A 17380-nucleotide genomic window follows, 5' to 3' on the forward strand; every position below is an offset into this window, starting at 1 on the left:
CAGCGGCGTTGGGCGGCCGAGCGGCCCCGGGAGCGCCCGGCGCCGCGCAGGTGCGACGGACGGGCCCGCGCCGGGCAGCGCGGGGGAACGGGACGGGGCGGGACAGGGGGGCGGGCGCGGCCATTTTAAGCGCCGCGGGACCGTGGCGTCCTCGGTGCCCCTGCGCTCGGTGCCGCTGATCCCGCTCGGGCCGGCCCTGCCCTGCCCTGCCCTCGGCGGGGGACAAAGGCGGCGTCCCCGGGTCCCCGGGGCAGGGCAGCGCGGCGGCTCGGCGGGGACAGGCGCGGCAGGGCCGGGCCAGGCGGCCCCGGCAGGCGCCGGGGGGGTCCGGCCCGGCCTGGGGAGCAGCTGGGGTGGTTCGTCCTGTTGGGGTGAAACGGAAAGAGAAGGAGCTTCGGTGCAGTGATAATAACAACAGTGCACGGCCGTCCCGGAGCGGGGCACAGGCTAAATGCGGCCGGGAGCCGAGCGAAGCCCGCCCGGCCGCCGCCTTAGAGCTAATAATAGGCAGTGTCTGCTCGCTGGCTCGCAGCAGGGTATGCCGCGGTCTGCAACGCAGAGATTTTAGTGACTTAATAAAAACCTCAGTTACGCAGATACATAAAACTAACGGTGTAATATAGGAAGCGTTGTTAAAAATTGAAGTAATGTTTAAGAGCTAAGAATAATTTTTATCATAATTCTTTTGGCAGAGTATGAAATTACTGTTGCATGTTTTCTTAAGGTCTGGAGCAGAACCAGGTCTTCACGGGAACTCTTTGGTAATCACCTATGAAGCTCCTGATCCTGAAGTTGCACTTTTGCAATGAAGAAAAGGAGACGGCTCGCTGCAAGTCTAAATGAAAAGGTTCATCTTGGCCATGAGAAAGATACTTCAGAACAGATTCTTGTAGTGGACTGTGCGCAAGAAATTGTCTCCAAGTCTGCAGAAATAGCTCCTGCAGATCGGCTCGAATCTTCCCAAGAACTTTCACCATCACCAGAACAAAGAAAGCTCCTAAGCTCATTGCAATATAACAAAAATCTACTTAAATACTTAAATGATGATAGACAGAAACATCCATCGTTTTGTGATTTACTCATAATTGTAGAAGGAAAAGAATTTAGTGCTCACAAAGTTGTTGTGGCTGTTGGGAGTAGTTATTTTCATGCCTGCTTGAGCAAAAATCCAAGCACTGACGTTGTCACATTAGATCATGTAACTCATTCTGTCTTTCAACATTTGCTTGAGTTTCTTTACACTTCTGAGTTTTTTGTCTATAAAAATGAAATTCCATTAGTGCTGGAAGCAGCGAAATTTTTAGATATCATAGATGCAGTGAAGTTACTAAATAACGAAAGTGTTTCCACTGTACAGACTGATGTGGTAACTGATGCACCTACACCAGGGGAAACACTCAGTGAACTGACAGGTAAACTATTAAATAGTCATCAGTGCACTTACTGTGGTCGAAGTTTCTGTTACAAGAAGTCCTTAGAAAATCATTTGGCTAAAGCCCACCGCCCCCTTTCCCTGGAACAAAAGCATGGGTTAAAAATGGTTGAGAAGGCCAGCTTTTCCACTAGGCGCTCCACGAGAAGCCGGAAATGTCCCGCTAAGTTCGGTATCAGTGACAATGAAAGTGGTGATGCCTCTGACAGCAACTTGGAAAAAGTCAGTTCTGACAAGGAGACATCTGAGAGAAGTGAATTTGAAGACAGTGAAGAAAGTGAGTGCAATGTGGATGAAGATGGGCAGGAAGAGGAAATGTCAGGTGAAGATTCGGAATCTGAAGAACAAAGCGAAAAGGAACAGAATGATGCTGAAGAGGGTTCTGAAGCAGTTGACTCAATGGGGAATATTCCTGAAGGCTTAGCTCCAGTCATCATTCAAAGCAGTAGCAAAAAGCTACTGCAGTGTCCCAAGTGTGACAAAAAGTTTGATCGAATAGGTAAGAGCGAGTTAAGTTAATTTCCTTCATCTCCTCTTTGTGTGGGAAATCAAGTTTTTTCTCTGTCCTGAGGAGTGAATATAAGAATTTCTGGATCATCTCACTGATCCAGTATGCTGCTATTTTCTTGAAGTGTATTAAGTTGTGTCTGTGGTGCTAAATAGTTTCAATAAATTGTCTGAGCACATTATTTTAAAAATCTGCAAATACTACATTTATTTCTCTTCCACTGCTCTGGATTCTGGTTGTTAGCACAGTGTGTAAAAGCACAGTTACTGTGCAGAAATAGATGGCCTGTGAGTATTTAGGGATGGAATGGTACATTCTGGTTCTGCACACATTGGAAGCCCTTTTCTCTTTGCACATTCATGACTTAGAATTCTAGTTCTGTGCTCAAAAAATCCATGGCAAGCATGCATTAAAACAAGTGATACATACAGTATTTCTTTATAAGCATGTATTACAATGGACAGTTGACTTACATGTTAAATTTATGAGCTGCAGAAGCTCATAAATTTATAGTACTATACAGCAGCACGCATGTATGTTCTACAGAGAAAAAAGCAAAATCTAGTACAAAGCAGAGAGGCTGCTGTTGACTCGAGGTAGATTTCTCCACAGGATAGAATTTTGTTCTCAGAAAAAACTTTGGCAAACAGAAGAGAGAATACAGGCTGTGTGAATGAAATGACAGAGTAGCATTTTCGTTTCTGGTAGCATATTGGGTCCCAAGTACAGATAATGTGCAAGGGTTTCTATCTTTCATTGTTCTGCTGTTTGAAAGTACCTTAAGATTGCCAGTTGGTTGTGAGGCTGTTCCCCATTCTGCAAAGGTACTCATGGTCAGTGTAGTGACAGAATAGGACTGTAATTTGCAGTATTTAAGGTCAGACTGTGCTGTAAGGTTGAACAAGAGTGACTTGTAACCTTCGCACAAACTTACAGAAAGATGGAAGCGTTTGGAGAGACCTTGGATCAAACACATAGGTGAGCACTGGGCAGTTTTCAGTGGTGTAAGCCAGTAGGAATCTTTGGATGGATGTGGAGAGTACTTAGAGCTTGACTGCATGTGAGAGAGATTATAGAACCAACCCCAAGCATGCCTGTTGCAGGTGATACCTGTTGCAGTTCATGCTAACAGATTTGACTTTGTTGTCCAGGCAAATACGAGAGCCACACCCGTGTCCACACGGGCGAGAAGCCTTTTGAATGTGATATTTGTCACCAGCGCTACTCTACCAAGTCCAACCTGACAGTGCACAGAAAGAAACACTCCAGTGACACTGACTTCCTTAAGAAGGAACACAAATGTCCCTACTGCAATAAGCTCCATGCAAGCAAGAAGACCTTAGCAAAGCACGTGAAGAGGCAAGTATAATGTCTTGCATTTCTGAAGAACATTATTTTCATTTTAAAAGTGAAGATAAGCGTATATATATATATATAAACACAGCATACTCTGCATTATTTTTATTACTGTTTCTTCCAATAACTGCCTTTTCAAAGGGCATGGGTATTAGCAGTATCACCTAGCCTGCTATAAGAAATAGCAGTAGTGCTTCTATGGGGGTTCTGCCAAAAGTTTTTATTACAATTTTTAGAATTTTGCAGACGAGCTAGCACAGTCAGAACACATCAGATTAAAAATTACCTGATTGCTTTTAATTTGAAGGTAGAGTAAAATACCTTCTTTAGTTTTAGATGTCAGTGCTTTACTGTTGATGATAATACATATCTAAACAGTTTCTGTCCAGATTCTTTTAGATAAATAATTTATGGCAGGTCTAATTATAAGGTATTATTACTTACATACTGCCTTTTTTCTTTTTTATTTGTAAATATCCAGAGGTTGAAACTGCTTTCTGTCTTATCAGATGTTGTATAAGGTTCTACAGGAGTCCATAGTCAACACTGCTTTCCAGTTACTTGTGTCATTAAAATTGTTTCAGCATCAGTATTCTGTTCTGCCAGTGTGGTGATCAACTTCCGTGACATATAAAGCTTAGAAATAGATGTTTAGTTTTTGGATCTTGGAAAGTTATGACTACTTTCAGCTTCTGTCATTCTCCTAGGTTTCATCCAGAGAATGTACAAGAATTTCTTTCTATCAAGAAGACAAAGAGTGAAGGTTGGAAATGTGATGTAAGTAATCCTTCAGTAGATTTTTTTTTCCATACAGAGTTTACCTTCTGTGAACTTTAATGAAAATCTGGTATGTGTTTCTGTGAAATCTCAGAAAGCTTTCTAGGGGTTGGTTTTCCTCTAAGTGATACATTTCCTCTGTCTGCTGATTTAAGGACTGAACTTTGTGTCTACTCCATAGGTACAGCCTCTGGTCGGATAAATAAACCCAATTTGAATTCTAAAATAGTTAGCGGCAGGATTTTTTCAAATGCATCAGTTTACAGATTATTAGATTTGAGTGTTATGAATGCTTTAAAACCAGTATTTGCTCTCCTGTTAATTACACATAACAAACACTGACCATAAAGTATACTGTTACAGGAAGGATCTCTCAGTTGCGAGGAAAATGTATGTTAAATATGAAACACTTTCTCATTTACCTGCACATGCATGTCAACAGAATTGTAAATTTGTGCTAAATTTATCTCTAGTTGTAAAATCACAGAATACTTTACTTGATTTTCTTGTGAGAGGTATATGTGTGAAACTACATCTGCTCTAAAAAGGAATTTGTAGAATTTCCATTCTCTATGTGTATGCTGCCAAATAATGTTGTAAGGTTTCAGATGTGGGGTTTTGTTGGTTTTTTTTTTTTTAAGGGATTTGGTTTCCTTTTTTAGGGCAGCTGTTTTGTTTATGCAAGCTGCTGTATGCTGCAGTATGTCTGTAATATTAGGGGCTGTAACAATTACAACCTTGCTTTATTTGGGAACTTTCACTTGTAAACACAGTATAAAGTTGGGAGATATCAGCCGTAGGAATTTGTATTGTTCATTGTGCACCTGGTGGGACTGTGGTTCAAGGTTATTACCTGGTTCATCAAAGGGTGTTATCTTCCAGGTGAAGCTGTATTGTGTGAACGTGGTACAGATTCTGTTTGTTACTAGATAAGAAACATTTTAATGGTGAGAATCAATTGTGCAACATTGTTGACATTCATTCCTGGGAAGGTGTGTTACCAGATGAGTGATTTGATAAACTCCACTTCCTGGTTTGTGGATTTATTTTTTAAATTGAAAATTTTAAGTAGAACTTTTTAAAGGAGTGAGCTGTTGCTCCTGTACAGCTCATGTGCATTGAAAATGGACTTGAATTAAAAGCAGGTAGAATTCCAATTTTTACAGCAGTTGGACATTGAACAGGACCCTTGGGTGCTGTGCTGTGACTTTGTTCATGTGGTGTGTTCTGAGGGTAAATGTGCCACAGATGTAAGCTGCACTAAGGTTATTGGTTTATGCTGTAATCTGTCTGTGAACAACAGGATTTGCTGACCATATTTTAATCCTTGAGGAATATGAGCAAATTTACACAAACAATAGATATTAATAGTAAGAAAAAGCAGGAGGGCTGTTATACTTCATATAAATATGGATTTTCTTACACCTATATTTAACATTAATGAGTTTTTAAGCAAATAAAGCTGCTGGTTTTGATTTCCGTATTCATGTGTGCTCTGTGAAGCTGATTGCAGGAGTTAATGTGTGGGAGTTGTAGTGCTCAGCTGAGATGTCATAAACAACAGCAGGAGTCTCACAGGGAAATATGTGAGCACTCTGTGTGTTGAAGCATAGGACCCTGATGATAAATTGTAATACCTGGTTTAAATGCCTAGATTTGAGCTGTGGATTAAATTCTGTAATTGTACTGTGTGCTTATTTAAGTCACTGCTAATAATTCTTGAACATTTTGGTTTTGGTTAATCCAAAGCAGTACTAAAAAGCATATATAATGTTAGGCTTGTGATGGTCCTGTAGTTCTAAAATGTATTTTGAGTTATATTTCCTTGTTGTTATTGGCATTTTCTCTTTAATACCTGCTGTCAGGGAATTTCCCAGAGGAAATAAAGGAACAGGTTGTATGATTTGGTTCTACGATAGTTTATGCTACAACAACTTTTACCACAGTCAACTAAACTGTTTCAGCATCCAAAACCAAGCCAAAGCTATTTGCTTTTTTCCACTGGGTTATTTTTGGCTGAGTTACTGTGTTGAAACACCCTAGGAAGGGAGTCTGGGAAGTGCTGGAGTCAGTAGAAAGAAGGACTGGGGAGGACATGTAACTGCATGCAGGAGTTGCCAGTGGTTGATTTAGGCTGGATCTGCATCCTGACCTATGCAGCTACGGTCCACTCTGGTTTAGGTAGAGCACAGGTTGGTTTTGATGTTGACTGCAAGGCTTTCCATAGTGACATAGAGGTTTCTGAAGAATCCGTGTTTAATCTTACATTGGTGCAGAGAGCAGATGAAATAAACTGTTATGAGTTTATGAAGAGGAAAAGAATCTGGTTATAGTGGATATATCTTTGACAAAGTGTGGTATCATTTCAGATTTGTAAGAAATCTTTCACTCGAAGACCTCACTTAGAAGAGCATATGATCCTTCACTCTCAGGATAAACCCTTCAAATGTACCTACTGTGAAGAGCATTTTAAATCCCGGTTTGCAAGACTGAAACATCAAGAAAAATTCCATCTCGGTATAGAAACCTCCTTCTGACATGTAAACACTAGATTTAAAGTAAAACATTCCCCCACCGTTTTATGTCCTGGTCAGTCTGGTTTCCACCCCACCTCCTTTTACAATTCTCTTTTCCACTTTTGATGGGAGAGTTGTTGGAAGGCTTTTTGTCGGTTGGGTTTTTACTTTTGTGTTCAGCTGTCCTTTTGAGGCATTCTCTTGTACCCAAAAGTGTCAGAATTTTGGGGAGAAAGAAGAATTAAAGCTAGTTTGATTTGAAAGTTTTTTGCACAAAATTGATTCTCAGCTAGGGAGTCAGAGTCTTCCTGAAGTTTTCAAAAGACCTTTTCCTTTCCTCCTGAAGTATTCTGCAGACTTTTTAATACTACTGATTATTTCTGCTGCGTAGGAACTAGATGGGTGATAAGAATTTTTTATTTCAAGCGGTCTAAATGGGCTTAATTGCTTTTGACTATGAATTCCGAATTTTTGCTTTACTGTCATGAAATTTGCCAAAATGCCAGATCTTAGAAGCAACTCAGCAGAAAGCTCGCAAAAGCTAACTAAAGTATGCTGACTGTACTAAAGATGAATAATTTGTTAGACATAACTTTTGCTTTGTAAACTGATGAGGGTCTTCAAAAGTAACCAGTCTGGGCTTGCTGTTTATTTTAGCTGACAGTCAATCCTACTCCATGTGTCTGTCTCTCTGTAGGGCCTTTTCCTTGTGATATTTGTGGCCGCCAGTTTAATGACACAGGGAATCTGAAACGCCACATAGAATGTACTCATGGGGGAAAGAGGAAATGGACATGTTTCATCTGTGGGAAATCCGTCAGGGAACGGTAAGCACTTGGCTGACTACTTGAACTTCAGCAGAACACAGCAATATTTAGCATACTCTGGTTGCTATTGAATGTGCTTGGAGTTTTTGATATAAACGAGACATTTCAGAGTGTTAGTGTTTTAAAAGGTAGCATGGGATTTTCTGTTCACCTCTAAAATTAAGAGGGACAGCTGTAGGTAATTAATTATGAAGTGCAAATATATTATGAACGTGTTACCTCTCATTCACTTCATTTAAGTTTCGTATTGTTAAAAAACTGAAGTTTCTCTGTTGTGCAAAAACATCTTGCAATTTTTTTGGAAAGAAGTTTTCTTGAATGTATGTTTTCCAGATTTATGTTGGGACAGTTCTTTATTTCTTTCCTGATACTGTTTCTAGACCCAGTTGGTTCAGTAAATAGGTTGCCAGACTATCTTTGAATGCATGTGTTGGTGTGTATATCTGAATTTGTACAGCCATTCAGATCTATTGTGAACCATCACAGTAAAAGAATTTGAGAAAACGGTAGTGTGCTTCACTTGAAAGTGGCAGGGACATTGCTTAAAGTTAAATTTTTGGCTTTGTTAAACAGAACAACTTTGAAAGAACATCTGAGAATTCACAGTGGAGAGAAGCCTCATCTTTGCAGTATTTGTGGGCAGAGTTTTCGTCATGGAAGCTCTTACAGGTATAGAATTTTATTAAACAAGCTGCCAAACTGTTTTGCTTCTTTGGTGATATATATGCATTCATGTTATTGACATAATTCTTGGGAATGTATGTGTTTGATGTACTCCACCTCTGAAAGCATTAGTAAATGTTCTAAACATCTTTCAGTTTAAAAAACATATTGCTAATCTGTGAGAATTAATTTTGTCTGTAATACATTAATGGCTTAAACACAAAAAACCCCTACAAATCTTTTCTCAAAGTTGAGTTTTTTGCACATACATAACTTCTATGTTTTTGTTATTCAAAGAGAAAATAAGCATAAAATATCCCACTAAATTAATTTAACTTAAGAGAGCTCATCTCAGTTCTCTCTTGCTTTCTAAGAACAATTCAGGTGCAGTTCAGCTGCAAGTTACTTCTTGATACTTATGTGGAGCATCAAAGACTGCATTTTCTGCTATTTTGCACTGAATTAGCAGTACAGATTATGTTAACAAAATTGCATTTTATGGTCATGTTTATGACTCAATATGCAGGCTTCATCTAAGAGTGCATCATGATGACAAGAGATATGAATGTGAAGAATGTGGGAAAACATTTATTCGGCATGACCATCTGACAAAACACAAAAAAATACATTCAGGTAAGTATTTTCTTTGGAAATTGGCTTCAAAATTACTATTTTGAAATTAAACCAAATAAAAAGTTAATTATGGAAATTTTTTTCAGTGCATGCAATGTTTTAGGCATGATAAAAATTCCTGCCACTCTTTTTAAGGTCTACTAATATAGAATTAATCTGACGTGTTTTAAAGATTTAAAAGCCAAATGTTTCCTCCATGATACCATAGAAAGCTGAGGGACAGTCAAAAACATGTAACAATGAATTGCTTTAACAATCATAAATACAAAAAGCAAAAGCGAAAAAGGAGGATTTTTTAATTATTCCAGATTTCTTTTTTTTAATAGCAGTTGTGTGAAACATTATTGCCACAACACAGAAGAAGCTGTCAGAGTCTCTGTCAAAGTTTGTACACTGATCACTTCAATGCAAAGAACATCAGAGAGGTGTTTCTGAAATCTCTCATGTGGGAAAGAGGGAAGGAAGGCTGAGGGAATCAGCCCTGTGAACAGATGGGGATGATCAGGAGAAAGAAAAAAAAAAAAAACAAAAACCAAAAACAACCTGTTGCTCTGAGAGCAAAGCAGTTATCAAATGTATAGGAAGAGCAAAGATTCACCAGTGACTTTTTCACAACAGGATCCAGAGGAAATACAACCTTCTAGGAGGCAAAATACTTTCTAGGCAGCATGGAAGTATGAAAGTGATCAGTCTAAACTTCCTGAGTCTTTATGTGAAAGACAGCTTCTTTCCTGGTGTTTGAAATCATAATGTCTGCTATGAAATAAAGAAATCTTTGAAAACTCCCAAGTACAAAAACAAAAAAAAACCAAACAAAAAAAACCCCCAAAAACCAAAAAACAAAACAAACAAACAAACAAAAAAAACCAAAAAAAAAAATCCTCTTTTCTGCTCTATTTGCTTTTCCCCCTCTAGAAAGTTACATTCTTTGACTGTCCACACCCCTATTTACATGAGAAGAAATATTCTGCCACTTTGTGGAAGATCTCAAGATGACTAAAAAGCATCAAGATACTCTTAAACAGCAGCATAAAAGAAAAAGGTAACTATGTGCATCAGGATGATTAAAATGATAAATACTGAGGTGTAATTTTATGTTATACAAATTAGTAGCTGAAAATAATTGTTGTGTTTCAATAAGTTTCTCTTTAAAGCAGCTGAATTATTGAAGGTACCCTGTTACCATAATGAAGAGAGCACATTTCCAGTCATTCACTTGTACTCCCATGCAGTGAGTTTGAGGAAGTGTCTCTTGACTTGGAGCACAAAGTTCTTTGTAGGAATCGTGTGGATTAGTCCTATATAACAAGTGGGAAAGTCCCTACTCTGATAGAACCACCATGCTTCCTAAATTTTCTTCTTTAATAAGAGAGAATCCTTCTCCAAGTGAGGTGTGGAAGAGCTTGATTGGCTGAACTTTGGGACCATGATTATAGGTCATAGACATTTGATAAGTTCCAAAATGATTTAACCAAAATTTATTGAATTTTGCCCTTGTAGGTGAAAAAGCACATCAGTGTGAGGAATGTGGAAAATGTTTTGGCCGTCGAGACCACCTCACTGTTCATTATAAAAGTGTTCATCTAGGAGAAAAAGTTTGGCAGAAGTAAGTGTGAGGTTTTTACAACTGCATAAATGCTTCTGTACTGTAATTGATGTTGTTAGGATTTGCATGTGTGAGCAGAATTCTGCTTATCTGTGTGTTTGTCATGCCCGTACCTCAGGCTTCCTAGAGATATTATTACAGTTTGAAGGGGATGTCAGAAAATTGCCTCCACGATTTAAGCTAGGTATTTAGTTTGTAGCACAGTTAAGTAAATAAAAACATTAAAAAGGATCAGATTTTAATTTGTCAATTATCTGTCTCAGTGTTGTTTTTAATTGATGGTTTGCTGTAATAGTCTCATTGCAGACTAGTTAAAACTGAATTATTAGTCATCATGTAAGCACAGGGAGAATTATCTCATATTTAAGGTATTTTAGAAGCTGACAGCAGATTAGTGGCTCTGAAAGGAGGTAAAAACTTTGAAACCCAAGTTGTGTCTCTAACTTGAAAATGCAATAGGTTTTAAAACTCTTGAGCTCTAAAAATAAACCTCTCAGAGATTTGAAATAAACAGCTCTGGTTGTTTTCAAATGATGTGGTTTAGCTGTTAGTACACATTAGTGTTGTGTAGAAGCCATTAAAGATGTGTCTGACTTTACAAAAGTACAGTACATTGCTTATTCTGTTTTTTTTCCCAGAATTGGTATGTAGATGCCAGGAAATAGGAACATAAGTGAGGAAATTTGGAAAGTTTGGTATTTAGCTATTTTGCAGTTAAAGATTTCAGAAAGGACTGTGGACATAACTTTACTGCTAGCTGGTTACAAAAATAACATGAAATGTCTTTTTTTCTTTAAAGATATAAAGCAACTTTTCACCAGTGTGAAGTCTGTAAGAAAGTTTTTAAAGGGAAATCCAGTTTGGAAATGCATTTTAGGACACATTCAGGTAAAAAGAAAATAAACCCCAACTAAACCACAGAACATGTAGGAATGTATTTTTATGCATCGATATTGATTAAATTATTTTATTCATTATGGTTGTTGACATTCAGGATGAGAGTAGGAGAAAGCAGCAAGACTTCATTCATTCTCATATATTGGCCATTCCTGAATACTGTTTTATGATTGATTAGCTGGAGTACTGATAATCTCAGCTCAGGTTTGTGGGGCACTTTTTGCACCTCCTCCTTTAGTTCACTGGTATGTGTGTTCTTGCCAAATTTACCCACACCTTCTCAATGTTTCTGTGCTCCAGAGATTACTGCGTTTCAAGTGCTAATCTAAACAACTAGTGACCTCCCTTTGGAAAGGGCTATGTTCTCTCTGACTTTGTTTTTCCTGCCTTGTGTGTGTTTAGGAAAATCATTGTCTTTTGAAATGTACAGATGTAAAAACTAAGCTCATTTAATCCCAGTATCATAACAGTTAAAAGACTGTCCTTTTTAATTTTGTTTTTATTCTAATGTAAGTCCAGAGTACTGAGAGAATTGTATGTAGGGAGAAAAGTATGCCAATATAACTTCTAAACAAATTCCTGATGACTCTCTTGATTCTGAAATTGATGCTGAACTTACAGTTTGTCTTCAGTGAAATTGTTTCATAGTAGGTCTTGATGCCATAATTCCTGGAAGGTATTTGCATATTTATGTGTGATTTGATGTTACTCAGAATAACTAATGGTTACTTCTCTGTCTTTACAGGTGAGAAGCCCTACAAATGTCAGATCTGTAATCAGTCGTTCAGAATTAAGAAGACATTAACGAAACACATGGTTATTCATTCAGATGCTCGACCCTTTAACTGCCAACACTGCAATGCAACATTCAAACGAAAAGACAAGCTGAAGTATCATATTGATCACGTTCATGGGTCTAAGGCTGCAGAAGAGGCAATGGCATCTTCTCCAGAGGAAAAGCTAGTCTCCTTACCAGTGCAGTACACCTCTGATGACAAAGTTTACCAAACTGAGGCTAAACAGTACGTAGAACAGTCCAAAGCATATCAATCAGAAGCCAAAACTTTGCTGCAGAATGTATCCCCAGAAGTGTGTGTGCCTGTGACTCTGGTCCCCGTTGCCATGCCAGACCCCCAGGCAGAGCTGGTGCAGCACAGTGCTCAGTCCCACGGCATCCTTCCCCCGCAGCCCGAGCAGCCGGATTATCAGCGAGCAACGGAGCTCTCCTTCCTCGAGAAATACACCCTGACTCCACAGCCTGCAAACATTGTCCATCCTGTAAGGCCTGAGCAGATGCTGGATCCTAGAGACCAGTCATATCTTGGAACTTTACTGGGGCTAGATACAACTCCCACTGTACAGAATATTTCAAACAACGAACATTCGTGATCAGACCATAACATTCCACCGAAGCCATCGGCCACCAGAAGGCTGATGTGGCAACTAAGATTTATATTTTATATTTTATTTGGACTCATTAAGTCTCCTGCATAGTTTTGGGAAAACAATTTGTTTACATAATATTTGAACATTTAGGCACAATTTGATGCATATGAAAGAGTGTTTCTTGTGATTTTAAGAGTTTTTAAAAATCTTATAGATGGTCTTTTAAAAATAATGCTCTGAAATATCTTTTGAGGATAGTGGCTGAAAATGTAATTACATATCTGGCTATTAATTTATAAAAACTGTTTGCCTTTCTGCATCTTACTTTGAGTTAATGCTTTAAGTGGAATAGAAAGCATTCTAAAAGAATAAGGACTATTTAAAATTCAGAAAAGTTTCTAAGGGCAGGCAGGGCGATGAAACACAAACTTTGAATTATGTTTCACACAGAAATTAATATATAATTTTCTTGATCCTGAGGCATTTTTGGAGGATTTTAAAGGTGGCTGGACTGTGGAGCCTAGCCAGTGAACACAGGCACTAGGTTCTTCTGAAAAGTGATTTATGATACTTTATGAAGACACTAAACAAGGTGTTCAATGATCCCCCTAAGTACAATTAGGCTGCCTAAATTTGGCCTCTTAGTTCTTCTTTGATCTCTAATATTGAATAATGTAGGAAGAGCTAGACAATGGTATTGTCAATTTTCTACACTTAGTTCTATATAATTTTAAGATGCATTTTTTTCTTGCGTTTTCAATCTTCTTCGTCTTCTAAAGTGTACCTCACACTCTAACTTCAAAAGAAATGGGAGGAGTATTTGCAAGGTCATTTTAAACCATGAACAGTCACAAAGGGTGACATGGTTGGCCCTTGCTAAAGCATAAATGATATCAGGGTCCCACATTAATGTGCCCATTTTCAGGTTATCTGTGATAGAGGAGAAATTTAAAGACTGTTCCAGAACAGTATTTAATTCCTATTAAAAAAAAAAAAAAGAAAATTAGTAATGCTAAATCTCTTGTGAGTTGCTAATTAAATTGCTTTGTTTCTCACTTTCTTGTACTGTGTTTATAAACCAAAGTTAAACTCTTAAGAGTATTTTATGTCTAATTATTTTTAGCTCTTTCTTTACTAGACATAAGGGGTTTTTTTCAAAAAAACCCAGTTGGAACTACAAGTCTGGTGTCACCATGAAATCTAGTATAGTTTAACCTCATCAAGCTTTCTCTTTTAAGTGTACTTTAAAAATAATTACTCTGTGTTTGTTTGGTGAATATGATGCCAAAGAAAGTATCTGAAGTAACTTTATAATCTTCATAATTCCTCACAAGAATTGTATAATAAGATTTCCATCTTACTAAGATGAGAACTAAGATTGAAATTTTCCTCCAGTTTTCTCTATTGTTAAATTATTATCTCAAAGAATCTTTAAAATGGGAAACTGGATTTATGTGTATTGTTGTAACTGTTAAATTTATTCAATGAGCTGAGCACAAGGGAGTTGTGATAAGGTGACTCTCTTATCACAGTTCTACAAACTCTCAAGTGGCACAGATCATTTGAGATTGTATTCAGATACTTTGGTGTTAGATTCTATTAATCATCTACTTCAGTGTTGAGCAGTTTGCAGGAGAGGGGCCAGAACTGCCTGAATGTTCATATTTTGAAGCTTGTACCCTAATGGATTCTTAACCTAAACACACCAAAGATTTCTGTTAGCTGTTAAATAGTGGCAGAGTTATAGAATTGTAAGTGTTACCAATATTTAAATAGGACTTAGCCAAAGAAGCACAATAGAAGTCCTAAACTTTAAAAGTTCAGTTTCTAAAACAGGACTACATATGTTTAACTGTCCTATGTTTGTATCTCTAAAGTAAAATTTAGAGCTGTGCTCTGGGAATGTTCAGACTGACATGCTGTAAATAGATCTGGGAAGAAGCTGAAGACTAGCAAATACACAGCAATAACAAGGCCATTGAATGCCACCTTCTGAAAGGACACTATCAAGTACTACCCTTTCTGCTTTCTCACTCCACCTTTCATCTCCTTTCAAAATAAAACTGTTTCTGTCACCTTTACACTCCATGGCTTGAAAATGGCTGGTTTATGTGTATTTTTCAAGTCTACGTGTGTGTATCATACTTATACTATTCATGTGCACATGAAACATGATTTCTACTGCATTTGTAAGTGTACTGTTGAAAGTAACCCAACATCAGTGGTGTCAGTGCAGTGCTCAGACTAAAAGCCTAATTCTTTGTTATTTCTTGTCTTTTGTGTCTTACAGTAGAAATAAGTATCGTGGGCTTTTGACAAAACAGTAGTTTCAAAGTGGTTAGTAAATAATTGTTTCTTTTAAAGTCCAGTCTGTTTGGAAGGCACTCTAGGAAAACACTGAAATGGAATTTGGAGCATATTTACTTGATAATGTCCTTTTAAAAATTCTTTCATGATTGTGCCTTTTATATCTATTCTAAAGAATGGCTTTTTTCTCTAGTTGAGTTGATTATTCAGAAAACATTAAGGTCAATAACTTTCAAAGGGCTCCATGTTTGTGCATGCCCAACAAGAAATGGACTATGAAAGGACTCGTTTTTGAGAAAAACGAGTGTGCTTTTTGCTGTTCGGGTGACCAGAATTACTAGTCATTCCTGGAAAAAATTACCTACTAGTTCTTTGGTCTTTTGTTTGCAGATAACCCTACTAGTTAGTGTTTGTACCTGCTGGTCAGGCTGGATCATTGCCAGTTGACAGTGAAAGACAATAGGAAAGCTTATGTGCTAGATACATAGTTTTTATTTTTATTTAATAACATGAGCTATAATTCGTATGGCTTTACGTCTACTTAAAATTCATATATGAGCAAAGTAAATTTTCATGGGCTGGGACTTCGTTTGGTAGGTGAAAGGATCTGGTTTCTGCCTGATAGAAGATAGTCCCTGGTAGGAGGACTGGGCTGGAAGGGCAGAGGTCTGCACCTCACAGCTCTCGGGCTGGAGCTCCTCAGTGTCTGCTGCCCCACTCAGTATGTGCTCCTCTGAGTGTGCGTGCTGTTGATGGGGAGGGGAATTTGCAATGAGTGTTTCATCAGGCAGTCCCTAGACCAGTTGAGTGTTTATTGCCAAAGAAAGAAGAAGCAGGTGTCTCTTAAAAAGATCTGGAAAGAGTGTTTAGTGGCACATTGCAAAAAGTTGATCTTTTCTACATGCTGAACTTTGGGAGGAAAAGTGGAGTCTCTGCTGGTACTCCAGACTGCTGCATGATTCTGAGAACTTAGTGCACTCGTTCTGTTCAAACATTAAATTCTGTATTTTTTTGCTATACAAATTTCTGGTTGTAGACTGGATTACTGTCTTTAATTCTTTCAGTGGGTTTTATGTTCAGTTTATTTATTTGTATTGGAATTTTCTCTTTGAGCACTGACACTTTTCTTACAGAGGTGTATCCCTCATGGGTTCTTTTCATGCTGAACATCAGTCATTGTAATGGTGAAGATATTTTTCTGTAAGGCAGTGGTTTCCTTAAAAATACAGTGCTACTGTTGTCTAGATTATAATTCCAGTAGTTGTTCCTAAAGATGGGTCATGCCAGACCACAATGACAAAAGATGTATTTGGTGTCATCAAAGAGCTGAGCTTATTTCCCTCTAACAAATGTGAAAGAGCCTCCAGAGCTGAAGAAGGCTTCCAAGGCATCACCTCGCAATGTGCTTGATCGAACAGGAAACGTGTTATGGACTGCTAAGGAACAAACGACCCTCAAGCTTTTAAATTTAAAGTAACTTCTCTGTAGGAGTTCATGAATGTAGAATTATGAATGAATTCTGTTGTAGAGGAATAGGATTTTTTTTTTTCCCTGATAACAATAAAAAAATATGTGAAATTTCTGTGTGGAGCACACAAGCGTACCTGATCCAGCCTGTGTGTTCCCATATGGCTGAGGCTAAAGGGAAGCAGAGTGCATTTATCCGTAGGTCCTTGTGGCTGTTGTCCTGGGGGATCTTGCTCTACGGCACAATCTCACAACAATTTGGTTATTTCATCCTGTGCATCCTGGAATGTCACTGGCAGAATGTAATGCAGGGCGGTCACCTTGCTTAAGGCCGAAAGGGTCCTTTTCATGGTTTATTAGAAATGTTTTTGTTTATAAGGTTTTGGTGGATTAAAGGTAAAAATGACATTTTTTTTTTTAATCCCCCATAACCATTTTGGTCATGTTAAATGTTGATCCTTTTATATGAAAGAATAGGGTGAAAAGAACTCAATATTTTGTCACTCATATATTGAGATAATGTGTTTTAAACGTGATCTGTACAGGTTGGTATTTTAGATGGAAGTCTTTAAAGTTGTCTTTTTAGGGGAAATCCTTTGCTGTAAGGAAAAGTTAGGAAGTGTACTGTAAATGTGGAAGTACTCAGTCCTATGTGTAATTTTGTTTGCTATGGAAAAGTAAAGCTCTTTTGTCTTAACATCGTGTGCTTCACAGGATTTCTTGCAGGGGTGCTTGTGCCAAGCTTGTATTTCTGCCCTCTTTCGTTTCCCCACAGAAGAAAACACAGTATTCTGTGCCTTTCAGCGTTCATGAAAGAGAAACAGATGAAGCCGATGTTTTCATCGGTATTGCGTGGGTCTCATTCTCCTTTTGGCTTTGAAGTACTTTGTGAATTAAGCCCCCGTGCAAGCCCCGCGGCTTTGCGCGGCGCTCGGTGTGCCCGGCCGCGGGCGGAGCGCTGTCCCTCAGGCGGTTGCTCCCCGCCCTTGTTTTGTTTCCATTTCG

General features: G+C 38.3%; 1 protein-coding gene across 3 annotated transcripts; it reads left to right on the forward strand.

The window, feature by feature from the left end:
* ZBTB41 (zinc finger and BTB domain containing 41) lies at window positions 1-17072 on the forward strand. 3 transcript variants are annotated; one of them, XM_041479583.1, is made up of 11 exons: window positions 1-84; window positions 725-1931; window positions 3092-3299; window positions 4004-4073; window positions 6443-6590; window positions 7287-7416; window positions 7990-8085; window positions 8606-8712; window positions 10213-10318; window positions 11118-11206; window positions 11961-17072. In XM_041479583.1, the coding sequence occupies exons 2-11, from the start codon at window positions 806-808 to the stop codon at window positions 12602-12604; spliced, it is 2724 nt and encodes a 907-aa protein (XP_041335517.1). In that variant the 5' UTR covers window positions 1-84; window positions 725-805; the 3' UTR covers window positions 12605-17072. The 3 variants fall into 3 exon arrangements, with proteins under 3 accessions (XP_041335517.1, XP_041335518.1, XP_041335515.1); XM_041479584.1 differs by having other exon boundaries at window positions 1-50; window positions 693-1931; XM_041479581.1 differs by having other exon boundaries at window positions 1-50.
* The last annotated feature ends 308 nt before the right edge of the window (window positions 17073-17380 follow it).

Source organism: Pyrgilauda ruficollis, unplaced genomic scaffold (genome assembly GCF_017590135.1).
Source record: "Pyrgilauda ruficollis isolate IOZ18807 unplaced genomic scaffold, ASM1759013v1 scaffold49, whole genome shotgun sequence".
Taxonomy (NCBI): Eukaryota; Metazoa; Chordata; class Aves; order Passeriformes; family Passeridae; genus Pyrgilauda; species Pyrgilauda ruficollis.